The sequence below is a fragment of the Apodemus sylvaticus genome, chromosome 23 (assembly GCF_947179515.1).
Source record: "Apodemus sylvaticus chromosome 23, mApoSyl1.1, whole genome shotgun sequence".
In the NCBI taxonomy this organism is placed as follows: Eukaryota; Metazoa; Chordata; class Mammalia; order Rodentia; family Muridae; genus Apodemus; species Apodemus sylvaticus.
In genome coordinates, this window is record NC_067494.1 from 57195532 (window position 1) to 57223266 (window position 27735).

Sequence of the window (27735 nt, forward strand, 5' to 3'; positions counted from 1 at the left end):
ATATTGATATTAAGGTGTTCACATAAACAGATTTTGAGGCAGTCCTGGGACCAAATTTTCACAAAGTGGAATCTTTCCAGGGACCTTAATTTCCATAAACATGTGTGATGTCAATCATCAAGCTACATCATGTTCATCTATATTTATCAACCAATATTATCACATGCACAGTGGACATCAGGTGAAGATTCTCAGGAGAGAATATCAGTGATTCCTCCAGGGGTGAGGAATCACCTGTAGCAAAGGAAACATGAATGCAGGTGTAGGACACAGTGATAAAAGTACATGGGAATGAATTGGTACTTGTTTGAGTTCCTGATATGTTTGGCACTTCACAATCAATTCTGCCCAGGCTCAGGACAGGAAAAATATGTCCACCTTGATTTTACTCTTCTTGTTTCTCAACATTCCACTGCTTGTGGCGGATTTTATTTATCCCAGGTGCTTTTGGAGAATGAAGCAGAATGAAGAAAAGGGTAGAAACCTGAAAACAGGATGTACCTTTATGATTCAGGCAGTAAAACAACCTCTGGAGAAAGAGTATTTCAGTCACATTTTGAACATAAAGTAAGTGCATTTGTGTTTTCCATGTAAACTCATCATGAATGGTTCCCAAGACTACTGAGGATGAGGAAGAAAGCAAAGCTATGAGTGTTTTGTACTGTGTTATTGCCCTGCTAAACAAGAGAGAACTCCAAATATTATTAGAGTCTTAATGCTATATTACCACTTTAAATTTACGCAGAGCATTTTTCTCCAACAGCCTCACACTTACAGAGATGTAAACTTAGCAATAAAGCAAACCTGAACCTTTATCTACCAAAGAAATACCTGTCCTAGACAGTTTACATTTCACAGTAGTCAATGGTATCTTATCAAAAGAATACACATAAATTTTTCTAACTTTATCCTAGGTGTTTAGGCAATGTCCACAGAGTCTTCTGATGGTCCTTCCATCACATTATAGTTTCTAGTGCATGTGCTGGGACCACTAATGTTTGAGACACACCTAGCTGTGCAGAACTTTCATATAAATATTCAAGTGATTTCTTAAATTTCCTCCATGTGGTTCCCATTTATGTACTAATGCTGTATCAAAAATTGAACTAATATATCTGTCTACTGTTAAGTTTGTATTTTGATCTATATAAATTCACTGGCTTTAACTACTTACAAATTTTAGTTCTGTACTCTCTGTTTATAATAAGGAATATATGGGCTTTAAGGGATATGTTTGCATTCTTTGAAAAGTGATGTTATTACTAAAACGGGTAACATCTCAATTATGAGAGAGGACCTTTCGTGAATATTTCAGCATTTAATGAACTTCCAGCTTCATTGTAATCTCAACCACATTACAAAGATCATTTCAAGCTTTATTGGGTTCAGACAATACAATCCAGTGCAAGATTGTCTTTTTATTGACTGCAAATGATATCTGTAAATTGCTGTCAATTATAAACACTGTAACCTTTTACAGAACACATACTGAAAACCTCAAGTATGCTCTGGCTTTGGCTTTTTCCATAGATGAAATCAACAGGAACCCTGAACTTTTGCCAAATATGTCTCTACTATTTGAATTCTCAAAATACAATTGTTATTGGGAATCCAAACTGAACAATCACATTCATTTGAGTTTACAAAGTCATGATATTCTCCCTAATTTTATCTGTGAAGAATTCACCAAGTGTGCAATGATACTTACAAGTCTGAATTGGACAACAACGGTGACTTTTCATACAATCTTAAACAACTTCATGTCTCAGCAGGTAAGTTTTGTGTGTGTGTGTGTGTGTGTGTGTGTGTGTGTGAGAGAGAGAGAGAGAGAGAGAGAGAGAGAGAGAGAGAGAGAGAGAGAGAGAGGTGTGTGTGTGTGTGTGTATGCATGTGTATTGGGTCAGAGTGGGATTTCAGTCATGATTCATATATGCGTCGGTGCCAACATGAAGGGTATTATTCACAGACTTGATGTGACTTCCACATTTCCTTATATGAAATATAGATGAGGGAGAAAATAATACCTAGCTAAGATTTCTAGAACTGTGCAGAAAAATGAGTTTACATATTCTAAGAATTCATTGTATATCATGCTGCTTCCTTTTTTCTAGTTCCTTCATCTTACTTATGGAAACTATCATCATGTCCTGAGCAATCATGAAAAATTTCCCTATCTATATCAGCTGGCCTCAGAAAATACATCTCTAGCCCTTGCGATTGTCTCCTTCATAATTCATTTCAGTTGGAACTGGGTAGGGTTGGCCATCTCAGACAATGATAAAGGTATCCAATTTCTCTCCTATTTGAAAAGAGAGATGGAAATAAATACAATCTGCTTTGCCTTTGTCAACATAATTCCTATGAGCATGAGTTTATACATGTCAAGATCTGAAGTGTATTACAACCAAATCATGACATCATCCACAAATGTTGTCATCATTTATGGTGACATAGACAGTACTTTAGCTGTGAGCTTTAGAATGTGGAGATCTTTAGGTATACAAAGAATATGGGTCACCACCTCACAGTGGGATGTCAGTCCTAGTAAGAAAGACTTTACGTTTGGTAATGACTATGGCACTTTTGCTTTTGGACACCACCATAGTGAGATTTCTGGTTTTAAAATTTTTATCCAGACATTGAACTCTTTCAAATACTCAGATGAGGATCTGATAAAGCTGGAATGGATGCACTTTAACTGTGAAACCTCAGCCTCTAAATGTAAGACACTGAAGAACTGTTCATCCAATCACTCATTGGAATGGTTAATGGTACATACTTTTGACATGGCCTTTATTGAAGGGAGTTATGACATATATAATGCTGTGTATGCTTTTTCTCATGCACTCCATGAGACAACTTTTCAAAAGTTTGATAATCTGCCCAAAGACAATGGAAAAGATCACGATTACAGCTGCAAGAAGGTAATGTTTCTACTGTTAGATGAGGTTTATTGTTATCAATGTTATAGTTTTAAGAGAGTATAATATGCCCAAACCAAGTGTGCTAGAAATTATTTTCCAAAACACAAAAAATTTTTATTGGGCAAGTAAATCTTGATATTAGTATAAAACACTAATGTTAAGGAAATAGAGTAGAAGGCATAATCTGTCCATGTAGACCTTTAATTTTGTTACAGATTACCTGAATATCATCATACATGGTCTAATACTGAAACCATACTGAGCCCACCCTCATGTGTCCACTCAAAGATGAGTCATTGTTCATTAATTCTCAAATACATTTAATCATCATAGGGTATTGTTTTAACTAGCAATCCAAACACATGTCAGTCCCATTCTAGGCTGGTGGTATCACTTGATGCTCTGAGAGCATTTACAGAGAAAATCATGCTAGAATTCAGTTCATTACATTCATGTGTGGTCATGTGTGCAAATGTATATTTCTCACTGCGTATTTTGTATGTTTCTGTTTTTCTGTGTATCAATATGTATATCTATATCTGTGTCTGTACCTAGATATAGATGACAGACATAATGGGATATAGCTTAGACATAGATATAGATTACATATAAATATAGATTTCATATATACATGTGTGTATTATATATAAATAGAGAGAGAGAAAGAAAGAGAAAAAGAGAGAGACATAGAGAGAGATGGGTTATTTATAGACACTTTGCCAATCTTCCTCTCTATCTCTCTATGGCAGTTAGCATAAATTTGTCTGTTTTCATTTCTTTCTGTATGGCTGATTTTGTTAAAATTTATATTCCTGTGTATAATCATCAATACATGAGTCTGCATGTGCCTGTGTTTTTTGTGCTTTTTATATGTTCTTTCATTTTTGACTGTTTGTCTATATATGAGATTATAAATTTTTGTGTGTGTCAGTGTCACTCTGTGTGGGTGTCAGTACATGTCTATGTGAAATTATGAATATTCCTCTGTGCATGTGGTTTTGTGTGTGTATGTAAGTATGCATGTGTTTGTGTGTATCTGTCTGTTTGATGCTTATAATCTATAAGATGTCCATGTGTTTCTGTGTTTTTATGTGTGTGTTTGGATATGTACATGTATGTTTCTGTATATAAGTGTGCCTTGTGCTATGTGTGTATCTATAGGGATGAAAGACTGTATCTTTCTGTTTCATATTGCAAATATATTTGCTGTCTACATGTATGTTTGTGCTTGATTTATAATTTCTTAGAGAACTAAAATAACAGAAACATTACAATTTTGTACATCCTTTGACTTTCACTGAAATTTTCACTAGCATATTGTCAATAAAGTTACCTTTAAGATTATATAAGAACATATTTTCTTACTTTAAGGAAGAGACTATACTCTTTATTATGCTGCCTGTCTTTCAGCTGCATTCCTCTCTGAGAAAGACCCACTTCACTAATCCTGTCGGGGACAGAGTGAATATGAACCCAAGAGACAAACTGCAGGAAGAGTACGATATTTTCTACATTTGGAATTTGCCACAGGGCCTTGGACTTAAAGTTAAAATAGGAATGTTTAGTCCCTATTTGTCAAATGGTCAACAGGTACATTTATCTGAAGATATGATAGAGTTGGCAAAAGGAAGTTCACAGGTGAGTTTGGCCTAACTGTACTATTTCTTTTTTTTTTTTTGTTTTGTTTTTTTTTTGTTTTGTTTTTTTTTCTTTCTTTCTTTTTTTTATTCGATATAATTTATTTACATTTCAAATGATTTCCCTTTTCTACCCCCCCACTCCCCGAAAGTCCCGTAAGCCCCCTTCTCTTCCCCTGTCCTTCCACCCACCCCTTCCCACTTCCCCGTTCTGATTTTGCCGAATACTGTTTCACTGAGTCTTTCCAGAACCAGGGGCCACTCCTCCTTTCTTCTTGTACCTCATTTGATGTGTGGATTATGTTTTGGGTATTCCAGTTTTCTAGGTTAATATCCACTTATTAGTGAGTGCATACCATGATTCACCTTTTGAGTCTGGGTTACCTCACTTAGTATGATGTTCTCTAGCTCCATCCATTTGCCTAAGAATTTCATGAATTCATTGTTTCTAATGGCTGAATAGTACTCCATTGTGTAGATATACCACATTTTTTGCATCCACTCTTCTGTTGAGGGATACCTGGGTTCGTTCCAGCATCTGGCAATTATAAATAGGGCTGCTATGAACATAGTAGAGCATGTATCCTTATTACATGGTGGGGAATCCTCTGGATATATGCCCAGGAGTAGTATAGCAGGATCTTCTGGAAGTGAGGTGCCCAGTTTTCGGAGGAACCGCCAGACTGATTTCCAGAGTGGTTGTACCAATTTGCAACCCCACCAGCAGTGGAGGAGTGTTCCTCTTTCTCCACACCCTCTCCAACACATGCTGTCTCCTGAATTTTTAATCTTAGCCATTCTGACTGGTGTAAGATGAAACCTCAGGGTTGTTTTGATTTGCATTTACCTAATGACTAATGAAGTTGAGCATTTTTTAAGATGCTTCTCCGCCATCCGAAGTTCTTCAGGTGAGAATTCTTTGTTTAACTCTGTACCCCATTTTTTAATAGGGTTGTTCGGTTTTCTGGAGTCTAACCTCTTGAGTTCTTTATATATATTGGATATTAGCCCTCTATCTGATGTAGGATTGGTGAAGATCTTTTCCCAATTTGTTGGTTGCCGATCTGTCCTCTTGATGGTGTCCTTTGCCTTACAGAAACTCTGTAACCTTATGAGGTCCCATTTGTCAATTCTTGCTCTTAGAGCATACGCTATTGGTGTTCTGTTCAGAAACTTTCTCCCTGTACCGATGTCCTCAAGGGTCTTCCCCAGTTTCTTTTCTATTAGCTTCAGAGTGTCTGGCTTTATGTGGAGGTCCTTGATCCATTTGGATTTGAACTTAGTACAAGGAGACAAGGATGGATCAATTCGCATTCTTCTGCATGCTGACCTCCAGTTGAACCAGCACCATTTGTTGAAAAGGCTATCTTTTTTCCATTGGATGTTTTCAGCCCCTTTGTCGAGGATCAAGTGGCCATAGGTGTGTGGGTTCATTTCTGGATCTTCAATCCTGTTCCATTGATCCTCCTGCCTGTCACTGTACCAATACCATGCAGTTTTTAACACTATTGCTCTGTAGTATTGCTTGAGGTCAGGGATACTGATTCCCCCAGATTTTCTTTTGTTGCTGAGAATAGTTTTAGCTATCCTGGGTTTTTTGTTGTTCCAGATGAATTTGATAATTGCTCTTTCTAACTCTGTGAAGAATTGAGTTGGGATTTTGATGGGTATTGCATTGAATCTGTATATTGCTTTTGGCAAAATGGCCATTTTAACTATATTGATTCTACCGATCCATGAGCATGGGAGGTTTTCCCATTTTTTGAGGTCTTCTTCCATTTCCTTCTTCAGAGTCTTGAAGTTCTTGTCATACAGATCTTTCACATGTTTTGTAAGAGTCACCCCAAGATACTTTATACAGTTTGTGGCTATTGTGAAGGGGGTCATTTCCCTACTTTCTTTCTCAGCCTGCTTATCCTTTGAGTATAGGAAGGCCACTGATTTGCTTGAGTTGATTTTATAACCTGCCACTTTGCTGAAGTTGTTTATCAGCTGTAGGAGCTCTCTAGTGGAGTTTTTTGGGTCACTTAGGTAGACTATCATGTCGTCTGCAAATAATGATAGTTTGACTTCTTCCTTTCCAATTTGTATCCCTTTGACCTCCTTATGTTGTCGAATTGCCCGAGCTAGTACTTCAAGTACAATATTGAAAAGATAAGGAGAAAGGGGGCAGCCTTGTCTGGTCCCTGATTTCAGTGGGATTGCTTCAAGTTTCTCTCCATTTAGTTTGATGCTGGCTACCGGTTTGCTGTATATTGCTTTTATTATGTTTAGGTATGGGCCTTGAATTCCTGTTCTCTCCAAGACTTTAAGCATGAAAGGATGCTGAATTTTGTCAAATGCTTTTTCAGCATCCAATGAAATGACCATGTGGTTTTGTTCTTTAAGTTTGTTTATGTAGTGGATTGTATTGATGGATTTCCGTATATTGAACCAACCCTGCATTCCCGGGATAAAGCCTACTTGATCATGGTGGATGATCGTTTTGATGTGTTCTTGGATTCGGTTGGCAAGAATTTTATTGAGTATTTTTGCATCAATGTTCATAAGGGAAATTGGTCTGAAGTTCTCTTTCTTTGTTGGATCTTTGTGTGGCTTTGGTATCAGCGTAATTGTGGCTTCGTAGAAGGAATTGGGTAGTGTTCCTTCTGTTTCTATTTTGTGGAATAGTTTGAAGAGTATTGGTGTTAACTCTTCTTTGAAGGTCTGGTAGAATTCTGCACTGAAGCCATCTGGTCCTGTGCTTTTTTTGGTTGGAAGACTTTCTATGACTCCTTCTATTTCTTTAGGCATTATGGGACTGTTTAAATGGTCTAGTTGGTCCTGATTTAATTTTGGTATTTGGTATCTGTCAAGGAAATTGTCCATTTCCTCCAGATTCTCCAGTTGTGTTGAGTACAGTCTCTTGTAGTAGGATCTGATGATTGTTTGGATTTCCTCAGTTTCCGTTGTTATATCTCCCTTTTCATTTCTAAGTTTGTTAATTTAGATACTTTCTCTGTGCCCTTTGGTCAGTCTGGCTAAAGGTTTATCTATCTTGTTGATTTTCTCAAAGAACCAGCTCCTGGTTTTGTTGATTTTTTGTATGGTTCTCTTTGTTTCTACTTGATTGATTTCGGCCCTGAGTTTGATGATTTCCTGCCTTCTACTCCTCCTGGGCGAAATAGCTTCTTTTTGTTCTAGGGCTTTCAGGTGTGTCATTAAGCTGGTAATGTATGCTCTCTCCATTTTCTTATTGGAGGCACTCAGGGCTATGAGTTTTCCTCTTAGCACTGCTTTCATTGTGTCCCATAGATTTGGGTATGTTGTGTTTTCATTTTCATTGTGTTCTAAAAAGTCTTTAATTTCTTTCTTTATTTCTTCCTTGACCAAGGTATCATTGAGTAGAGTATTGTTCAGTTTCCACGTGTATGTGGGTTTTCTGTTGTTTCTGTTGCTATTGAAGACCACTTTTACTCCATAGTGATCAGATAGGAGGCATGGGATTAGTTCTATCTTCTTATATTTGTTGAGGTCTGTCTTGTGACCAATTATATGGTCGATTTTGGAGAAGGTACCATGAGGTGCTGAGAAAAAGGTATATTCTTTTGTTTTAGGATAGAATGTTCTATATATATCTGTTAAATCTAATTGGTCCAAAGCTTCAATTAGTTTCATTGTGTCCCTGTTTAGTTTCTGTTTTCCTGATCGGTCCATTGAGGAAAGTGCAGTGTTGAAGTCACCCACAATTATTGTGTTAGGTGCAATGTGTGCTTTTAGTTTTAATAAAGTTTCTTTTACGAAAGAGGGTTCCCTTGCATTTGGGGCATAGATGTTCAGGATTGACAGTTCTTCTTTTTGTATTTTTCCTTTGACCAGCAAGAAGTGTCCCTCAGGGTCTCTTTTGATGACTTTGGGTTGAAAGTCAATTTTATCTGATATTAAAATGGCTACTCCAGCTTGTTTCCTGAGACCATTTCCTTGTAAAATTGTCTTCCAGCCTTTTACTCTAAGGTAGTGTTTGTCTTTGACCCTGAGGTGTGTTTCCTGTAAGCAGCAAAATGTAGGGTCCTGTTTACGTATCCATTCAGTTAGTCTGTGTCTTTTTGTTGGGGCATTAAGTCCATTGATGTTAAGAGATATTAAGGAATAGTGATTGTTACTTCCTATCATTTTTGACGTTATTTTTTAAATTTGAATGCTTAACTTCTTTTGGGTTTGATGAAAGGTTACTATCTTGCTTTTTCCAGGGTGAAGTTTCCCTCCTTGTATTGGTGTTGTCCTCCTATTATCCTTTTTAGGGCCGGGTTTGTGGATAGATATTGGGTAAACTTGGTTTTGTCATGAAATATCTTAGTTTCTCCATCTATGGTGATTGAGAGTTTTGCTGGATATAGTAGTTTTGGTTGGCATTTGTGTTCTCTTAGAGTCTGCATGAGATCTGCCCAGGACCTTCTAGCCTTCATAGTCTCAGGTGAAAAGTCTGCTGTGATTCTGATAGGTCTTCTTTTATATGTTACTTGGCCTTTTTCTCTTACTGCCTTTAGTATTCTTTCTTTGTTTAGAACATTTGGTGTTTTGATTATTATGTGACAGGAAGTATTTCTGTTCTGGTCCAGTCTGTTTGGAGTTCTGTAGGCTTCTTGTATATTCATGGGCATCTCTCTCTTTAGGTTAGGGAAGTTTTCTTCCATAATTTTATTGAAGATATTTGCTGGCCCTTTAAGTTGTAAATCTTCACTCTCATCTATGCCTATAATCCTTAGGTTTGGTCTTCTCATTGTGTCCTGGATTTCCTGGATATTTTGGGTTACAAGCTTTTTGCATTTTCCATTTTCTTTAACTGTTGAGTCCATGGTTTCTATGGAATCTTCAGCATCTGAGATTCTTTCTTCTATCTCTTGTATTCTGTTGTTGATATTTGCATCTCTGTCCCCTGATTTCTTCCCAAGGCTTTCTATCTCCAAAGTTGTCTCCCTTTGAGTTTTCTTAGTTGTTTCTACTTCTGATTTTAGATCCTGGATGGTTTTGCTTAGCTCCTTCACTTGCATGTTTGTGTTTTCCTGTAATTCTTTAAGAGATTTTTGTGTTTCCTCTTTCATGACCTCAGCCTGTTGACCAAGGTTCTCCTGTATTTCTTTAAGAGATTTTTGTGTTTCGTCTTTCATGACCTCAGCCTGTTGAGCAAAGTTCTCCTGTATTTCTTTAAGTGTTTTTTGCATTTCCTCCTTGTTGGCTTTTGTATTCTCCTGGATTTCTTTCAATGATTTTTGTGTTTCCCTTGCAAGGGCTTCTAACTTTTGATCCATTTTCTCCTGAATTTCTTTAAGTATGTCCTTCATGTGTTCCTGTACCAGCATCATGACCAGTGATTTTAAATCCAAATCTTGTTTTACTGGTGTGATGGGGTATCCAGGACATGTTGGTAGAGGAGAATTGGGTTCAGATGTTGCCATATTGCCTTGATTTCTGTTAGTGACATTCCTGCGTTTGCCTTTTGCCATCTAGTTCTCACTGGTGTTAGTCTTGTCAGTGCTGGACTCACCCGTGCAAGCTGCCCCTTCCCAGTTGACCTCTGGTGCACAGCTTACCTCCTGCACTGCTTGTAGACAGGGTGCTGCTGCCCAGGCTGTTCAGATCCCAAAGCAGGCACCGGAAGGCTCCCGCTGGGGCCCGCTGGATTCACTGGAGCACAGTGACTTCTCCCAGCTGGCTGCCCAGAAGTCCAGCTAGCCACTTGCAGGACTTGGAGATGTGGTGCTGTCGCCCAGGCTGATCTCAGTCTGTCCGATGATCCCTGGAGTACGGAACCAAGATGGATGCACCTCTCCTGACTGGTGGGAGGCCGAGTTCTGAAGTCTAACTGTACTATTTCAATTATACTGTCAAGTGTGTGCATCCAACCTTTCTTGAAACTGGTGAAGTGAAACTGATTGCCATGTTTAAGACTAATTTGTAGCATCCTATACTATGTTTATTTTTTTCATATTTTACATGACTTCTTAGTAATTCATTAAGGATTTTCAACATGAATACAGTGAGTTTGCATCATATGAGAACCTGTTTCATACCTTTAATATTAAATTAAACATTTTAGAAAATAATTTTATATTATTTCCAGAATAGTGATCAATATTCTATAAGTCCAATTACTACTATTACAAAGTGAGTTCCAATCTTATGATAAAACATTTCAAAGGATGTTTAAACACTCTGGTTCTTTGTAAAGACAGAGTAAATTCATCATAACCAAGTCACCAATTTTTATTATGTAATTTTTAAGCCTGTTTAACAAATAATCCTAAAATTCCTATACCTCTAGCTAACCAAACATTAACATTTCATGACAAATTTAGATACATTATGAACTATACCTTGTCTTTTTCTGTTTCTTTTTTATCCTGGTATGGGTGTTTTTTCTGCATGTATATCTGTGCAGCACCTGCATGTGTAGTATATTTGAATAGCTGCATATCCTCCATGGGTCCTCCTCCTGAATAACAATTGTTTTTGAAATTTTAGCCATGTCTCCAGTCCTTAAACATACCTTGTAAAAGATAATGCTCACTAAAGAAATTTTGTTGGGCCCCATGATTCTTGCATAAGTAATTCAAATGAGGAAGTCTGTGCAAGTTGCATTCTCTATATGAGGACAAACTGGTAGTAATAAAAATTTGCTTTTGAGAAAATTTGAAAATTAAACATTTCACATTCATAACAGGCTTAACATGGGTATGAATTCTGATGTGATTCATTTTAATGTGTCATATTCAAGCTACCCAGCTTCAATGTAAATAATATCTTGTGTTGCTCTGATAATATGAAATGTAAAGTTACTATTTTTCCTCAATGGATTAAGAATTCCATGCTTAGGGAAAAGAATATAAGAGTGGAAAATGAAGTTATAAAACTGAGCTGAGTACCATTTAGAGGATAGCACTGATATATATATATATATATATATATATATATATATATATATATATATATATATATAAAGAGCAAAATAAACCAAATAAATATCTCAGTGAATAGTCTCACAAAAGACATGCTTCAAATTGAGGATAAGATCACAAAACCTGAAGAAAAAGGCATAAGAATTAGAAATTCAAACTATGACAAAGGTATGACAACAAGCAATAATAGCTCATAGGTGAACAAGGAAGTATGATGAAAAGATCATATTTAAAACCTATGAGAACAAGACAAAGAAGAAGCCACTCTAGGTATCAACTGCATATCCGTAATATTGCAGCTGTACATATCCAAAATAATGTTGGGAAAGTAGACAACTGTCTAGTAGAAGTATATAAATAGCAACTGTGAAATAGCAAAAGCTCAACTTTGAAATGAAATAGTCCTTGACAAACTTTACTTAAAATTTAGTGTGGAACAAGGAGCAGATATGAAAGCTGAAGGAGAGAATGCCCAGTTATAGAAAGTATCTCTCTTGTTAATAGCTGGTTCCACCAGCTTCAATCATTTTTAAATGTAGTTCTCTCATTCATTCATGTATCTATTCATTTACTTTATATACTGTTAAGCATTTACACACCCTCTTCTCATCCTGTTCCCTCTCCTATCCATCCTCTCCCTCCCATCCACTACTCTTTCATTCTTCTGAAAATGGAAGTACCCCCCCCGCCAGCAACATGCTTTCACATAACAGGTTGCAGAACACACATCCATGCACAAATCCATGCAGTCTTTTTGGGATCAGGGGAAGCATCCCAGTAGGGGTAAAAGTACTTCAAAAAAGGGGCAACAAAGAAGGATACAGGCCCCGGTACTTCTCTTAGGAGTCCCATTAAAGACCAAGCTTCACAATGATTAAAATGGCAGGTTAAAATAAAAACTCACTTACACACAAGAACAAAGAACATCTGTAAAAATGGGGGTGGGGAGAGCAGCATAATGAAGTAGAACAAAAGAAATATAATTAGATTACTACCTTGTTGATCATTATGGGCATGCATAAAATGATTCTTAACTAAACATCAACCAACAGATGTCAACAACACAACTAAATATCAGTTCCTGTGCCCAAATGACTTCATTCCATGAATGCAAGTATGCTTCATTGTATGAATATCAGTTACATGTAAAACATCACACAATTAGACTAAAGGATTATACTATATTTTATATAAAAACAAGCATTAAGAACATACTCTTAATGCAGTCTACCATCATTTCAGAATTTAAAAAAGAATAGACAGAAATCTAACAAACTAGGAGAATGCATGCTGCAATAATGAAGATTTCTATGGCAAACCTATTGATGATATTGTATTACATGGACAGGAGAATCAAAGAACATAAATTAAAATTAGAAACAAGACCAAGATTTTGTAGTGGTACATGTCTTTAATCTACATTTTTTGAATTATGAGTCAGGAGTATCTCTCTGCATTTGTGGTCAGTCAGACTTTTGCAATGACTCTAATCAAATCCAGCCTGAAATGGTTGCTCTTCCTTAAATGAAATGAGCAGAATATGGACAAGGAAATGCGTGTTCAGAACTTTTCCTAAAAATAATCTTTAAATTCTTAGTGGAAAAATGAATAATAAAAAATAAATATAGTAAAAGAAGGAAAATCTTGTACCCTGATCTATAAAGGAAGTTGAGATCTACTAATACTTCAAAGGAAGACAAAACAATAAAACAAAACAAAAAAAGGAAGAGTTGTGTTTCTCCGTATTTCTGGAGAACATGAGATGAATCTGTGGATAATAGTCTCTATGATGGCTATCAGAAGCTAACAAGAACAAAGGATGCGAACTCAGCATGCAGATATTAGAAAAATTCCAATGCAGCATGTAGATACCCATCCTGAGACTCATTTTAAAGCCAAGATTTTCTTAATTTCAAAAATACTTGAATTAACATTAAACAACTTAAATCATCCTCAAGTTTTCCCACCATTTGCAGGCCCTGTAGTCTTTTTACCTCAGGAAAGACTCCATCTTCCTGCTCACTCTACAGAAACTCAGCATTTGCTAACCACAAATGGAATAGGCTGCTGTTTATGTTTCCTCCAAGTTTGTTAAGTTTTGCTGTCCTAATGTTGTTGAAGTTATTTTCATTATCTTATATTTGAGGCATTATTTCCTGTTTTGTATGTGCTATACTCCTTATTTGCTACAATGTTGCTGCTATTAAACAGTAACTATAAGCAAACTGAAGAAGAAAAGGTCGATTTGACTCCTGGGTTACACTAGAGGGAAGAAAAGGCAAGACTTGGGTAATGCAAATGAAACATAGTCACTCAAGAAAATCTGCTTGTTTTGCATGGTTTCTAATGTACCACTGGCTACTGGCAACACTGCTCCCAATAGGCTCAGCACTCCTACCTCAATTAACAATTTACTATATGCCTCACATATATGATGACAGACTACTCTGATGTAGCTAATTTCTCAATTCTGATACTCTGTGCCTTTACGCTTCATTCTGTGTTCAGGTGATAAGAATTAACTAGAATAACCACGCCGAAACCTCTGTAGTGTTTTCACACAGGATGCTATCAGGTTTTCTTCTTAAATTTCACAAAGTTGGGAAACAATTCAACTTTTCTTCAGTTTTTCCATATATCGATATGTCGTTATACAATGCACTAGGTAAAATCTGCTAACTTTGATTGTGTATATAAAATTACACATGCTAATATAATTATGGAGGGGTAAGTAAATCTCCTGTTAGCAGCATATGTCTACTTTTCATTAGATGCCAACTTCTGTGTGCAGTGATAATTGTGGTCCTGGATTTAGAAAATTCAGCATGGATGGAATGGCAGCATGCTGTTTTCATTGCAAACCCTGCCCAGAAAAGGAAATTTCTAATGAGACAAGTGAGTATTTCCTACTTGAATGAGTTCTTCAAATGGATTATCATCTTGCTCCCATATTGGAATGCTGAAGTAGTTTAAAATGAAAGTTTAAAAAATAAAATATATTTCCATCCTGTTAGCCATTATAGGAATACAATTATTTGAATGCCCTTATAAAGAAAAAAGTAGAAATTGTCCTATATCTTTGACTCCTTGAAAATTCATAGTAGATGGCATACTCTCAAATAAATAGTTTTGATAAGATAACTTAAGTACTTGTGTACTCTACACAAGACCATTTCTAGTATTTAATGTTCTATAAAATATATGTAGATCATGAATCTTTAAAGAATGCATTTATTTTGCCTTGATGTATATGGTTTTACCTAAGTCTATGCTTACCTTGCATGTACAGAAGCACATGGAAGACAAAATACAGTGTGTGAGTATGGGTAAAAAAAATCTAAGTCCCCTGTAAGATGAATGAAGAGGGCAATTAACACTTAGAAAATTATAAGATAATCAAATGAGTATTGTTTTCCTTTAGAGGATAATTTGCATAATACAGAACATTAATTTTTGAAAATTTAAATGTTATTTAAAATTTAGAAAACTGCAAATCACTCTTGACAAATGATATGAAAATGAAGGGTCCTCTATTCATTACTATTATACATAGTGCCCATTTAAACTTTTCCAAAATAGAATACATTATTATTGTTTTGTTCTGAAAGGAATTAGTCACAGATTTCAAATGGCATTGACACTAGCATAGCCCATGTTAGTCAAATATCTATTTACTCAGGATGAACTAAATACAAATGGCAGGCATGTAGTTTTTCTGGTCCTTTTTTTTTTTTGGCCAACCTATATAACTGAAGTGATATCCTAAAAGGACATTTATTGCTAGTAAGATGTCTTAGCAGTTAAATCTTTTCCCACTGAGTATAATGGTGTAGGTTTATCCCTAGAACCCATCAAATAGTAGGTGGTAACTAACTCTTATCTGTCGTTTTGTGATATTCATGCAGTTTTACATTAGATACGTAAGTTATTCAACAAGGCTGTTTGGAAACACATGACATTGGCACTGTGTCTCCAAACTCAAGTATTCTCCAAAATCAGTATATTTTGCTCACAATCAACCTAAATTCCTAAGCCCTTAAACAAGTAAAATAATAACAGCTCTCCACAAATGCATTGTTCCATATAAAAGACTTTTAACCTTGGAAGTACATTATTCCTTAATTCAATCATTCAATGATTCAGTGTAATGGCAATCAGATGTCCTACACACACAATGCTGGAAATTACAGAACTTTTAACCTTCAGCAATAGGCTTACTGCCTCTTTATGAAAAGGCTTAGGAATGTGGTATTACTATAGTCATAAGAGGACAAAACTTGGAATGATATTTTAAATTATTTTTTTCAGTGACAATCAGCAATATTATATTTGCATAAATTCCAGATCTCACTCACACCTCATGCTTCCCCTGTATAAACCTAATCATTCTCAAGTCAATGCTACCTTTTGTTGCTTTTATATGTTAACACACTCATAAATATACACATCAATGACAGATGACCAAAACAATATAGTAAAACAGACAAAAACATTTGTTGCCATCATTTCCTGGATGATGATCACCATTAAAAATGGAGTAAATTATGTCATTTAACAATGACTTTCAATGCATTCACACCAACCAAACTCTTATATTGCAACACTTCTTCTATGTCCTTATATGAAATATCCTGTGAGTAAAATTACTAAAGAAACAATAACCATAGCTTCATTTCTCCATTAGATGTGGATTATTGTGTCCAGTGTCCAGAGGACAAATATGCTAACACAGAACAGAATCACTGCATTCCTAAAGCTGTTGTATTTCTCAGCTATGAAGAACCCTTGGGCATGGCACTTTCCTTAATCTCCTTGTGCTTCTCTGCATTCACAACTGTGGTTCTTGGGGTCTTTGTGAAGCACCACAGCACTCCCATTGTTAAGGCCAATAACAGAACTCTCACCTACATCTTGCTCATCTCACTCATCTTTTGTTTCCTCTGCCCCTTGCTCTTCATTGGCCATCCAAACCCAGCCACCTGCATCCTACAGCAAATCACATTTGGAATTGTATTCACTGTTTCTCTCTCCACTGTCTTGGCTAAAACAATTACTGTAGTTCTGGCATTCAAAATCACAGCCTCACAGAGAATGATGAAGTACTTTCTAATTTCAGGAGCAACTAACTACATCATTCCTGTCTGTACTCTCATCCAAGTTATTGTATGTGCAGTCTGGCTGGGAGCTTCTCCTCCTTCTGTTGATATTGATTCACAATCTGAGCATGGCCACATCATCATTGTTTGCCATAAAGGTTCAGTCAATGCCTTTTACTGTGTTCTGGGATACTTGGCTACTCTGGCCCTTGGAAGCTTCACTCTGGCTTTCTTTGCCAGAAACCTTCCTGGTGCCTTTAATGAAGCCAAATCCATAACATTCAGCATGCTGGTGTTCTGCAGTGTCTGGGTCACTTTCATCCCTGTTTACCATAGCACCAAAGGCAAGGTCATGGTGGCTGTGGAAATCTTCTCCACTTTGGCCTCCAGTGCAGGGATGCTGGGTTGCATCTATGTTCCCAAATGTTACACAATATTGTTTAGACCAGATCGAAATTCTCTTGAAATGATCAGGGAGAAATCATCTTCACATGTTACATTTCATAAATTCTGAAAAATGTATACTTGGTTCATAATCAGCAAATATTGGATTGGATTGCCATACATATCTGGTTTTGGAATAACTTTCATTGTGTCCTCTAATGATATTGTCTAACAATACCATGCCTACTGATATTCCCAATGATTCAATAATCGTCCACCATGTTCTAAAACAATCTTCCTCTTTGACAGAAAGAGATAATAGAATCCTGATCCATTCTAAGAGTTATAGGAGTTCTTCTAGGAATATAGAGGAGAGAGCAATATTTTTCTAGGAGTATAGAGGAGAGAGGAATATTTTTATCAAGAGGTTGTTAGAATATTTCCAAAGATGGATTGATCTCTGCAGATATAATAATCCCCTGCTCTTGTAGAGGGACTGATTCAATACTCAGACCCAGCAACTGCTGTTACCAAACAGATGTAACAATAGCTAAGAAGAACCAAATGTTCTCTTTTTGGCTGCATAAATGCTGAAGCCATTTATGCACATAATGAGACACACAAACTCAAACACATATACTCATGTGCACACATTTAAATTACTTAAAATTGAAAAATATATAGAAGAATGATACAAAAATGTTACATTGGGAGTCTGATCTTCTTCAGTGTTCTTCTAAGGTGTCAGAATTACAGGAATCTACAGAGAAAGGATCATATATGAATAGAGATGTCTGGATTTATATTCAGACACTTTACAGATAACTCAATTCTAATAATATCATCCAAGACATTCGTATGAAATTGTCAGGAAAAGCACAGGTTGTTGAAATAGTTTCTTCTATGTGTGTAATTGAGATGACTCTATTCACAAAGATCAGCTTTGTCAGCACAGATCAACCAAGGCAGGTAGCTGGTGAGGGGCAGTGCTGGGAGCTGCTGACATGGCTTGGTTGGTCCAGAAATTCACAGGAGTTGCTAGCTATGATATTCAGTATTTAGAGAAGGGAAAGTGGGGAGGGAGAAATCAAACATTCACAGACACATGCACACAAACATACACATTAACATGCACATTAGCACAAAAACACACAATGGTTGAAGCAAATGTAAGTTCTAACAACTTATATAAATACATCCAAATATATACACACAGAGACAGAGAGACAGACAAACACATACATGCTCACACATTTGATGGTTAGAGACAAGCTCTTACATCAGTGTACTGGCTAGTTTCGTGTATCAACTTGACACAGGCTGGAGTTATCACAGAGAAAGGAGTTTCAGTTGGGAAAGTGCCTCCATGAGATCCAGTTATGGGGGATTTTCTCAATTAGTGATCAAGTGGTGAGAGCCCCTTGTGGGAGGTACCACCTTTGGGCTGGTGCTCTTGGATTCTATAAGAGAGCAGGCTGAGTAAACCAGGGGAAGCAAGCCAGTAAGAAACATCCCTCCATGGCCTCTGCATCAGCTTCTGCTTCCTGACCTGCTTGAGTTCCAGTCCTGACTTCCTTTAGTGATGAACTGCATCGTGGAAGTGTAAACTCAATAAACCCTTTCCTGCCCAACTTGCTTCTTGGTCATGATGTTTGTGCAGGAATAGAAACCCTGACTAAGACAATCAGGTTCCAGGCATTTCACATAAACTCATATGTACACATATACACTAATGCACATATACAAATATACTTATAGTAGCAAGAGGATGGAACAAATTTTCAACAGGCAGGCTCTAAGCATTTCACACAGGAACATATATAGATATATGTGTAGATGCACATATATACATATGAGTGGATGTAACAAAGTTCTAAGAAACAGGTTCCAACTATTTCTCACATAATCAATATGCATATATACATACAATTGCACCCAGGCACCTTTTACATATAAAAATATGTGGAGATATGAACAAGGAAACAAAGTTCCAACACACTCTTGCACACAGTTTAAACATACAAACACATATACATCTACACAAATAATTCTATATGTATATGAATATATATACCTACAAATTCACATATATGTTCACATACATATATGTGTACATAAACACATACATACATACATACACACATACATACATACATATATACATACAAGGTGGAAGTTACAAAGTTCCAACATACTCTTACACAATGTTTATACATAGATATAGATATAGAGATATAGACATACATACATACACATAGTTGATGTGTGGAAAGCACAATGATCCATCTACTTTATGCTTTCTCCCATCTCTTACGTAGCTCAGAAAAATCTTTCAGGAAGTAAAATATTTTGTTTTAGTTTTCTTCTAGTGAATGAGTATGGAAAAAACAGTATGTTCCCAATATCTTCAAAAGAGATATTGCATAGTACAGGTAGAGAAAACATTAAACTAGTAATAGATTAACATATTGTAAGGCAGCAAGGGAATTTTTCAGCCCATTTCTCTCTTACTGGAAGGCAGAAATCTAAAGTTACAAAAATAGTTCAAAGGCTGTCAATCTAGATATATGAGACTTTCTAGAAGACCTCCACTATTCCCAATCTACATCTCCGCAACTTTATATTTCTATTTCTTGTCCCTGTCCTCTGGGCTTCTCTTCTACTTATCACTATACCTCATCCTGTTTCCATTTTCCCCTCACCCTCCCATCTCCCACACAAGTACTTCCTTCCCCCTGTCTCCCATAATTGTTTTGTTCCCCCTTCTAAGTAAGATTGAAGTATCCAGATTTGGGTCTTTCTTCTTGTTAAAATTCATATGGGTTGTAAGTTGTATCATGGTTGATGTTGCCTAATGGGCACTTATAAGAGACTACATGCCATGTATGTCCTTTTAGTTCTGGGTTACTTTACTCGGGATAATATTTTCTAGTTCTGACAGCCTTCTGTGATCAGTAGAGCAGCTGGCTGGGATGGGAGTCTTCCTGCTGTCATTTGCACCAGGGAGAGGGCTGGGGGGGGGGTGCTCCATAGCCTTCTGTGCATAGCCTGCCAAGAGGGAGTGATCTCCCAGCAGGCTTTCACTTTTGAGTGCAGAAGTGAGATCTCTACCTTCTCTCTGGAGGGGAACCAGCTAGGAATACACAGGGCCTAAGGTCAGTGGAGCAGCTGGGACAGAAGTCTTCCCACTTGCTGCCATTTGCACCAGGGATCCAGGAGATTCCACAGTCTTCTGTGCATAGCCTGCCAGGAAAGTGAGAGATCTCCCAGTAGTGCTTTCACTTTTGAGCTCAGAGGAATAAGGACACGGGCTTACAGGCCCACAGGAGAAACAAACTCTAGCCAGAGACAAGAATACCAACTACCACCAGATGGCAAAAGGCAAGTACAAGAATCCTACGAACAGAAACCAAGGCCACATTGCAACATTAGAACTCAGTTCTCCCACCATAGCAAGTCCTGGATACCACAACATACCAGAAAAGGAAGACTTGGATTTAAAATCGTATCTCATGATGTTGATAAAGGGCTTCAAGAAAGACTTAAGTAACTCCCTTAAAGAAATACAGGAGATCATCAACCAACAGGTAAAAGCCCTTAAAGAGAAAACACAAAAATCTCTTAAAGAAATACAGGAGATCATGGGTCAACAGGCAGAAGCCCTTAAAGAAAAAACACAAAAATCCCTTGAAGAATTACAGGAAAACACAATCAAGTGAAGGAACTGAACCAAACCATCCAGGATCTAAAAGTAGAAGTAGAAACAATAAAGAAATCACAACGTGAGATATCTCTGGAAATAGAAAACCTTGGAAAGAATTCAGGAGTCATAGATGCAAGCATCAACAACAGAATACAAGACACAGAAGAAAAAACCTCAGGTGCTCAAGGTACCATACAAAACATTGACTCCAAAGTCAAAGAACGAGAAGGCCAAACCTAAGGATTCTAGGTATAGACAAGACCGAGGATTCACATCTTAAAGGCCAAGTAAATATCTTCAACAAAATTGTAGAAGAAAACTTCCCTAGCCTAGAGAAAGAGATGCCCATGAACATACAAGAAACCTTCAGAACTCCAAACAGACTGGACCAGAACATAAAATCCTCCCAGTACATAATAATCAAAACACTAAATTCACTAAACAAAGAAAGAATATTAAAAGCAGTAAGGGAAAAAGGGCAAGTAACTTACAAAGGCAGACCTATCAGAATCACACCAGACTTCTCACCAGAGATGATGAAAGCTAGGAGATCCTCAGCAGACCTCATACAGACCCTAAGGGAACGCAAATGCCAGTCCAGGCTACTATACCCAGCAAAACTCTCAATCATCATAGATGGAGAAACAAAGATATTCCATGATCAAACCAAATTTACACAATATCTGTCCACAAATCCAGCCCTACAAAGGATAACTGATGGAAAATGCCAACACAAGGAGGGAAACTACACCCTAGAAAAAGCAAGAAAGTAATCTTCTTCCATCAAACCCAAAAGAAGATACCCACACAAACATAAAAATAACATCAAAAATAACAGGAAGCAACAATCACTATTCCCTAATATCTCTTAACAATAATGGACTCCACTCCCCAACAAATAGACTACTGAAATATTTCTCATGTAAATCTTCAATTTTATCAGAAAATGTTTGCAATTCCCCTTTTAATTAATTTAGTAATTTCTTTTATGTCTACCATTTTATCTGCATTGTTTTTCATGATAATCTTCAATTTTAATGTCTTTCTATATACTACCTCTATTTTATCAGAAATGTTTTCTTTGTAAATCTTTGATTTTATCACAAATGGTTCTAATTCCACCCTCAATTAATTTAGAAAGAGTTTTTACATCAACCATTCTTTATGTAAAATTTTCCATGGGTCAATTGTAACGTGTTTCTCTATTTATTGAATTTCTTGAATTTTTCCAGAAATATTTTCCATGTAAATCTTCAATGTTCTCTGAAAATGTTTATAATTCCACCTTCAATCAACTTAGAATTATCTTTATGCCTATCATTTTTTTATTCGATATAATTTATTTACATTTCAAATGACTTCCCCTTTTCTAGCCCCCCCACTCCCCGAAAGTCCCGTAAGCCCCCTTCTCTTCCCCTGTCCTCCCACCCTCCCCTTCCCACTTCCCCGTTCTAGTTTTGCTGAGTACTGTTTCACTGAGTCTTTCCAGAACCAGGGGCCACTCCTCCTTTCTTCTTGTACCTCATTTGATGTGTGGATTATATTTTGGGTATTCCAGGTTTCTAGGTTAATATCCACTTAATAGTGAGTGCATACCATGATTCACCTTTTGAGTCTGGGTTACCTCACTTAGTATGATATTCTCTAGCTCCATCCATTTGCCTAAGAATTTCATGAATTCATTGTTTCTAATGGCTGAATAGTACTCCATTGTGTAGATATACCACATTTTTTGCATCCACTCTTCTGTTGAGGGATACCTGGGTTCTTTCCAGCATCTGTATGCCTATCATTTTATCTACATAATTTCCATGATAATCTATAATTTTAACATGTTTTCTATATATTTCTACAACTTTATCAGAAATGTTTTCCATGTAAATCTTCAAGTTTATCAGAAAATGTTTATAATTCCACTTTTATCAACTTAGGAATATTTTTATGCCTACCATTATTATATCTATATAAAATATTCCATGATAATCTTCAATTCTAGCATGTTTTTCTACATTTTCTACAATTGTATCAGAAATATTTTCCATGCAAATCTTCAATTCTTTCACAAAATGTTTCTATCACATATTTCAATTAATTTAGCAATGTTTTACATATCTACCACTTTACTCCTTAATTTCCCTGAAAATTGTCAATTTTAACCTGTTTATCTGAAATATTTTCCATATAAATCTTTAATTTTATCATAAAGTGATTTTACTTCCCTTTACTCCCCTTTTCAATAAATAAAAAATTAAAAAAAATTCTAGTTCCATCCATTCTCTGTCAAATTTCATACAGTCCTTGTTTTTAATAGCTGAATAGAATTACATTGTGTAATTGAACCAATCATTCTGTATCTATTCTTCCACTGAAGGATATCTGTGTTTTTCCAGTTTCTGACCATTATGAATAAGGCTACAATGAACAAGGTGGAGCAAATGTCCTTATGGTATACTGGTGCATCGTTTGGGTATATGCCCAGAATTGGTATAGCTGAGTACTCAGGTAGAACTATTTCCAATTTTCTAAAGAACCACAAGATTGATTTTGAGGGTGGTTGTACCAGTTAAAAATCTCAGCAGTAATGGAGAAATGTTCCTGTTTCTCCTTATCCTCACCAGAATGTGCAATTATTTGAGTTATCATTAAGAGTAACCTTGTGACACTGTTAAAAGGACAAAACAGCAACCATCAAATTGGGAAAGGATATTCATCAACCCCACATCTGATAGAAGGCTAATATCCAATATATACAAAGAACTCAAGAAGTTAGACCCCAGGGAACCAAATAACACTATTAAAAAATGGGGTACAGACCTAAACAAAGAATTTTCACCTGAAGAAATTCAGATCGCCGAGAAGCACCTTAAGAAGTGCTCAACATCATTAGTCATTAGGGAAATGCTGATCAAAACAACCCTGAGATTTCACCTTACACCAGTCAGAATGGCTAAGGTCAAAAACTCAGGAGACAGCAGGTGTTGGCAAGGATGTGGAGAAAGAGGAACACTCCTCCACTGTTGGTGGGGCTGCAAGATGGTACAACCACTGTGGAAATCAGTCTGGAGGTTCCTCAGAAAACTGGACATGAGACTTCCAGAGGACCCTGCAATACCTCTCCTGGGCATATACCCAAAGGATTCCCCGGCATGCAATAAAGACACATGCTCCATTATGTTCATAGCAGCCTTATTTATAAAAACCAGAAGCTGGAAAAAACCCAGATGCCCCTCAAAGCAAGAATGGATACAGAAAATGTGGTATATTTACACAATGCAATATTACTCAGCAATTAGAAACAATGAATTTACAAAATTTTTAGACAAATGGTTTGATCTGTAAAATATCATCCCAAGTGAGGTAACACAATCACAAAAGAATACACATGGAATGCAATCTCTGATAAGTGGATATTAATTAGCCAGGAAGACCTGAATAGCCAATGCACAAATTGCATAACAAATGACTCCCATGAAGAAGTATGGAGAGGGTCCTGATTCTGGAAAGGATTGATCTAGCATTGGAAGGGAATATAAGGACAGAGAAAAAGGAGGGAGGTGATTGGAGAAGGGATGGAGAAAAGAAGGTTTATGGGACATATGGGGAGGGGGGATCCGGGAAAGGGGAAATAATTTGGAATGTAAATAAGGAATATAAAAAATAAAAATATTAAGAAAAGAGTAACCTTGCAAAATATCAAAAGGCTTTACTTTTATATAAAAATCAATCATATGTACTTTAAACGTTTTGAATGTTTATTTACTAATCAGTAATTATTATTAAATGATATCAGTTACCTGAATGCAAAACTGGATATGAGAAATCAATCTTCACCAGTCTGTCCCAGAGGTACATCAGGCAATGCTGCCATTTTTCTTGCCTTGTGACCTTTAAAACTCCCTGGATTAACCAACAAATGTATGCCTTTCTGAACTTAAAATTGTTCCTTTACATTCTGTACATCAGATCTAGGAGCAGAATCATCTTAAACTTGATTCCCTAACAATTTTAGTTTTCCAAATGCTTTCTAAGGTAGGTGATTATTGCTGAAAATATACATTTCTAAGATATTTCCTAGGGTGATGATTGAATCAATCCTCTGCTCCAGAAGCAATGCCTGAAAAAGATTAAGCATTATTATTATTGCCAGAGATACTTCACACTGAGGAGTTGCAAGCCCATTTGGAGCTTTCAAGCAATTCTTAGATTAAGACAGAAGTGGTGACAGGAAGCAGAGCAGAACCCCATAACAGCATGAAATCTTCAGGACACAGTCCTTGGAACCTTGCCTTAACCAAGGTATACCCATAGTGTTTTGTGCTAACCAGTGGGTCTTATTCCCTGAGTTCTAAAGCCATTCGTCATTCCTCCTGCATGGCCCTGGACAACTATGGCCATCAAAATTGTCGGCATTTACCACATTATTCTTGAAACAAAACACTGGTCACAATACTACAGTATTATATAGGAATTATCAATGATAAAATAAATTATAGCTTAAATACCCCTAGGTTATAAATGGTAAATTTCTTTCATAAAAAATATTTTATTAACTCTCCTTTCTCAGGTTCTTTAATAATATACAAGTAGGAACCACAGGGTTGAGATTGGGGCTTTGAGGTTTCTGGTTTCTACCTGGACCTCAGAACTAAGGCTGTGCCACAGCTATCCAAACTCAAATCCCATGTAGAGAGAGCTGCTCTCGCAGGAAAGTTGACACATCTAGATCAGAAGCTCACAGGCTCACAGGAGGGACAAACTCCAGTCAAAGACAGCAAAACAAACTGACAGCAGAGATAACCATAGGTGAGAGGCAAGCACAGGAATATAAGCAACAGAAACCAATGCTAGATGGCATCATCAGAGCCCTGTTTTCCCAACACAGCAAGTCCTAGATACCTGAAAACACCAAAACCTCAGATTCTGATATAAAATCACATATCATAATGATAATAGAAGACTTAAGAAGGACATAAATAACTCCCTTAAAGAAATACAGGGGAACACAGATAAACAGGTAGAAGCCATTAAAGAGGAAGCACAAAAATCCCTTAAAGAATTACAGGAAAACACAACCAAACAAGTGAAGGAATTGAACAAACCCATCCAGGATCTAAAAATGGAAATAGAAGTATAAATAAATCACATAGGGAGACAACCCTGGCGTTAGAAAACCTAGAAAAGAGATCATTAGTCATAGATGCAGACATCACCAACAGAACACAAGATAGAAGAGAGAATCTCAGGTGCTGAAGATGCCATAGAAAATATTGACACAGCAGTCAAACAATGCAAAATGCAAAAAATTCCTAACCTAAAACATCCAGAAAACCCAGGACACAATGGGAAGATCAAGCCTACGGCTAATAAGAGAGCAAGGACTCCTAACTTAAAGAGCCGGTAAATATCTTCAACAAAATTGTAGAAGAAAACTTGTCTAAGGTAAAGAATGAGATGCTCATGAACATACAAGAAGCCTACAGAACTCTAAAAAGATTGGACCAGAATAGAAATTTTCTGTCACATACTTGTCAAAACATCAAATGTACAAAGTAAAGGATATTAATAGCAGTAGGGAATAAGGTCAAGTAACAAATAAAGGCAGACCTATCAGAATTACACCAGACTTCTCAACAGAGACTCTAAAAGCCAAAAGATACAGGGCAGAAAGGAAAGCAAAATGGAGGTATCCACTACTGAGACAGTTCCTCAGGTTAAAATAAAATGCACAGCACACAAGTTAAAAATAGAGCAAAAAGGAAAGCTCTGAAAGGCATATTTCTTTCTCAAGATGTGGAGGCTGTGTCTGCTAATGCTACTGCTGCAACCACCATGCTGAGACAGCTGGACATAGAGCTGGTCTCCATCAAACAACAGATTCAGAACATTAAGCAGACGAACAGTGCTCTTAAAGAAAAGCTTAATGGTGGGACAGAGCCTTACCGATTGATTTCCAGAGGTTATTCAGAAATGTAACGCTCACTGGACGATGGAAGAGCCGATTTTTCAGGCAATCTCAGACGTGATTGGGAACAAGGGAGTTGTTCAGGTGGAAATTTTTTTTTTTTTGTAAATTATTGGCCCCGCTTCAACATAGATGAAGTTTTACAAGAATGGAAGCAGAACCTGGTAAAGATGAGACCAATGGGCACGCTAACCAGAAACCTGTCAAATCCCTAGAAAGCTCCGTCAAGATCCCTGAGGAGGAAGATGCGGCTGCTTCTGTCCTCGACGTAAGATATGCATCTGCCTCATGAAAACTGTTGGTAGCTTTGGACTCTTGGTATGGACATGTTATCCAGATATCAGGTATTACAAGACATCACCTAGTCATCTGCATCACATCTCTGTGGAAATCAGCTATTACCAAAAAGGCATACACTTCGTCCTGTGCTACAGCTACCATAATTCTTTGCTCGTTCCTCCATTGTTGGCATGACTTCCCAGAGAACTCTGTTACATCTCATTCTGCCTATGGGCTGGGGGACCCACGGCCTGCACACCACCCTCGAGTCTGGGTCCTACCCTACAGTTGGCTCCCCACACCCCCAGCCCCAACAATGACAGCTTCACCAGTCAGTTTCAGAACAAGTAGTATTGAAAGGCCCATCTCTGTTCCTGCATGGCCTGCAGCTTCTACTTTGTGCATAGTGTAATTCTCAGAAGGCCCAGTAGGCCTTCTAGAAAAATTCTCCCTTTCTTTCCTGGGGCAGCCACCTAAGTAAAATCATGCTTCTTTGGAAATCTTAAGCCCATCAGCAGACCACATCATCACCTTTATCATACCAAGTCCTGATACAACTGTTTCCCTAAAGGGAGAGCAGATTTATGGCTATTGATCACGTGTCTTCTCTCCCCTTTCTTTCTTCCCTAACTCTTTCCCTTTTCTCTTTTCCAAGTGGTGAAAGCTTATTTGCAGCGACTGTCCTTGGACATTGTAGCTTAATGAGAATGTGAACCTCAATGTTTTCTGCCTTCAGCCTTCAGCATTGAAATCCCAGGATGAGGGTGCACCCATTTCTTCTTGATTCCTAGATATCACCATCATCCCCAGTTCTG

The 27735-nt window shown here is 37.1% G+C and overlaps 1 protein-coding gene and 1 pseudogene across 1 annotated transcript; both read left to right on the top strand.

The window, feature by feature from the left end:
• The first annotated feature begins 370 nt into the window (after nucleotides 1-370).
• LOC127673804 (vomeronasal type-2 receptor 116-like) lies at nucleotides 371-17106 on the top strand. Its single transcript, XM_052169557.1, has 6 exons — nucleotides 371-567; nucleotides 1481-1772; nucleotides 2112-2924; nucleotides 4335-4562; nucleotides 14268-14391; nucleotides 16181-17106. Exons 1-6 carry the CDS (start codon nucleotides 371-373, stop codon nucleotides 17104-17106), a joined length of 2580 nt encoding a protein of 859 aa, XP_052025517.1.
• Nucleotides 17107-24930: 7824 nt separating this feature from the next.
• On the top strand, nucleotides 24931-26933 carry LOC127673805 (REST corepressor 1-like; annotated as a pseudogene).
• The last annotated feature ends 802 nt before the right edge of the window (nucleotides 26934-27735 follow it).

Coding starts and splice junctions, on each gene's coding strand:
- LOC127673804 (XM_052169557.1), top strand. CDS start 371: ATGTCCACCTTGATTTTACTCTTCTTGTTTCTCAACATTCCACTGCTT. Junction 568..1,480: donor AGTCACATTTTGAACATAAA/GTAAGTGCATTT, acceptor AACCTTTTACAG/AACACATACTGAAAACCTCA. Junction 1,773..2,111: donor ACAACTTCATGTCTCAGCAG/GTAAGTTTTGTG, acceptor CCTTTTTTCTAG/TTCCTTCATCTTACTTATGG.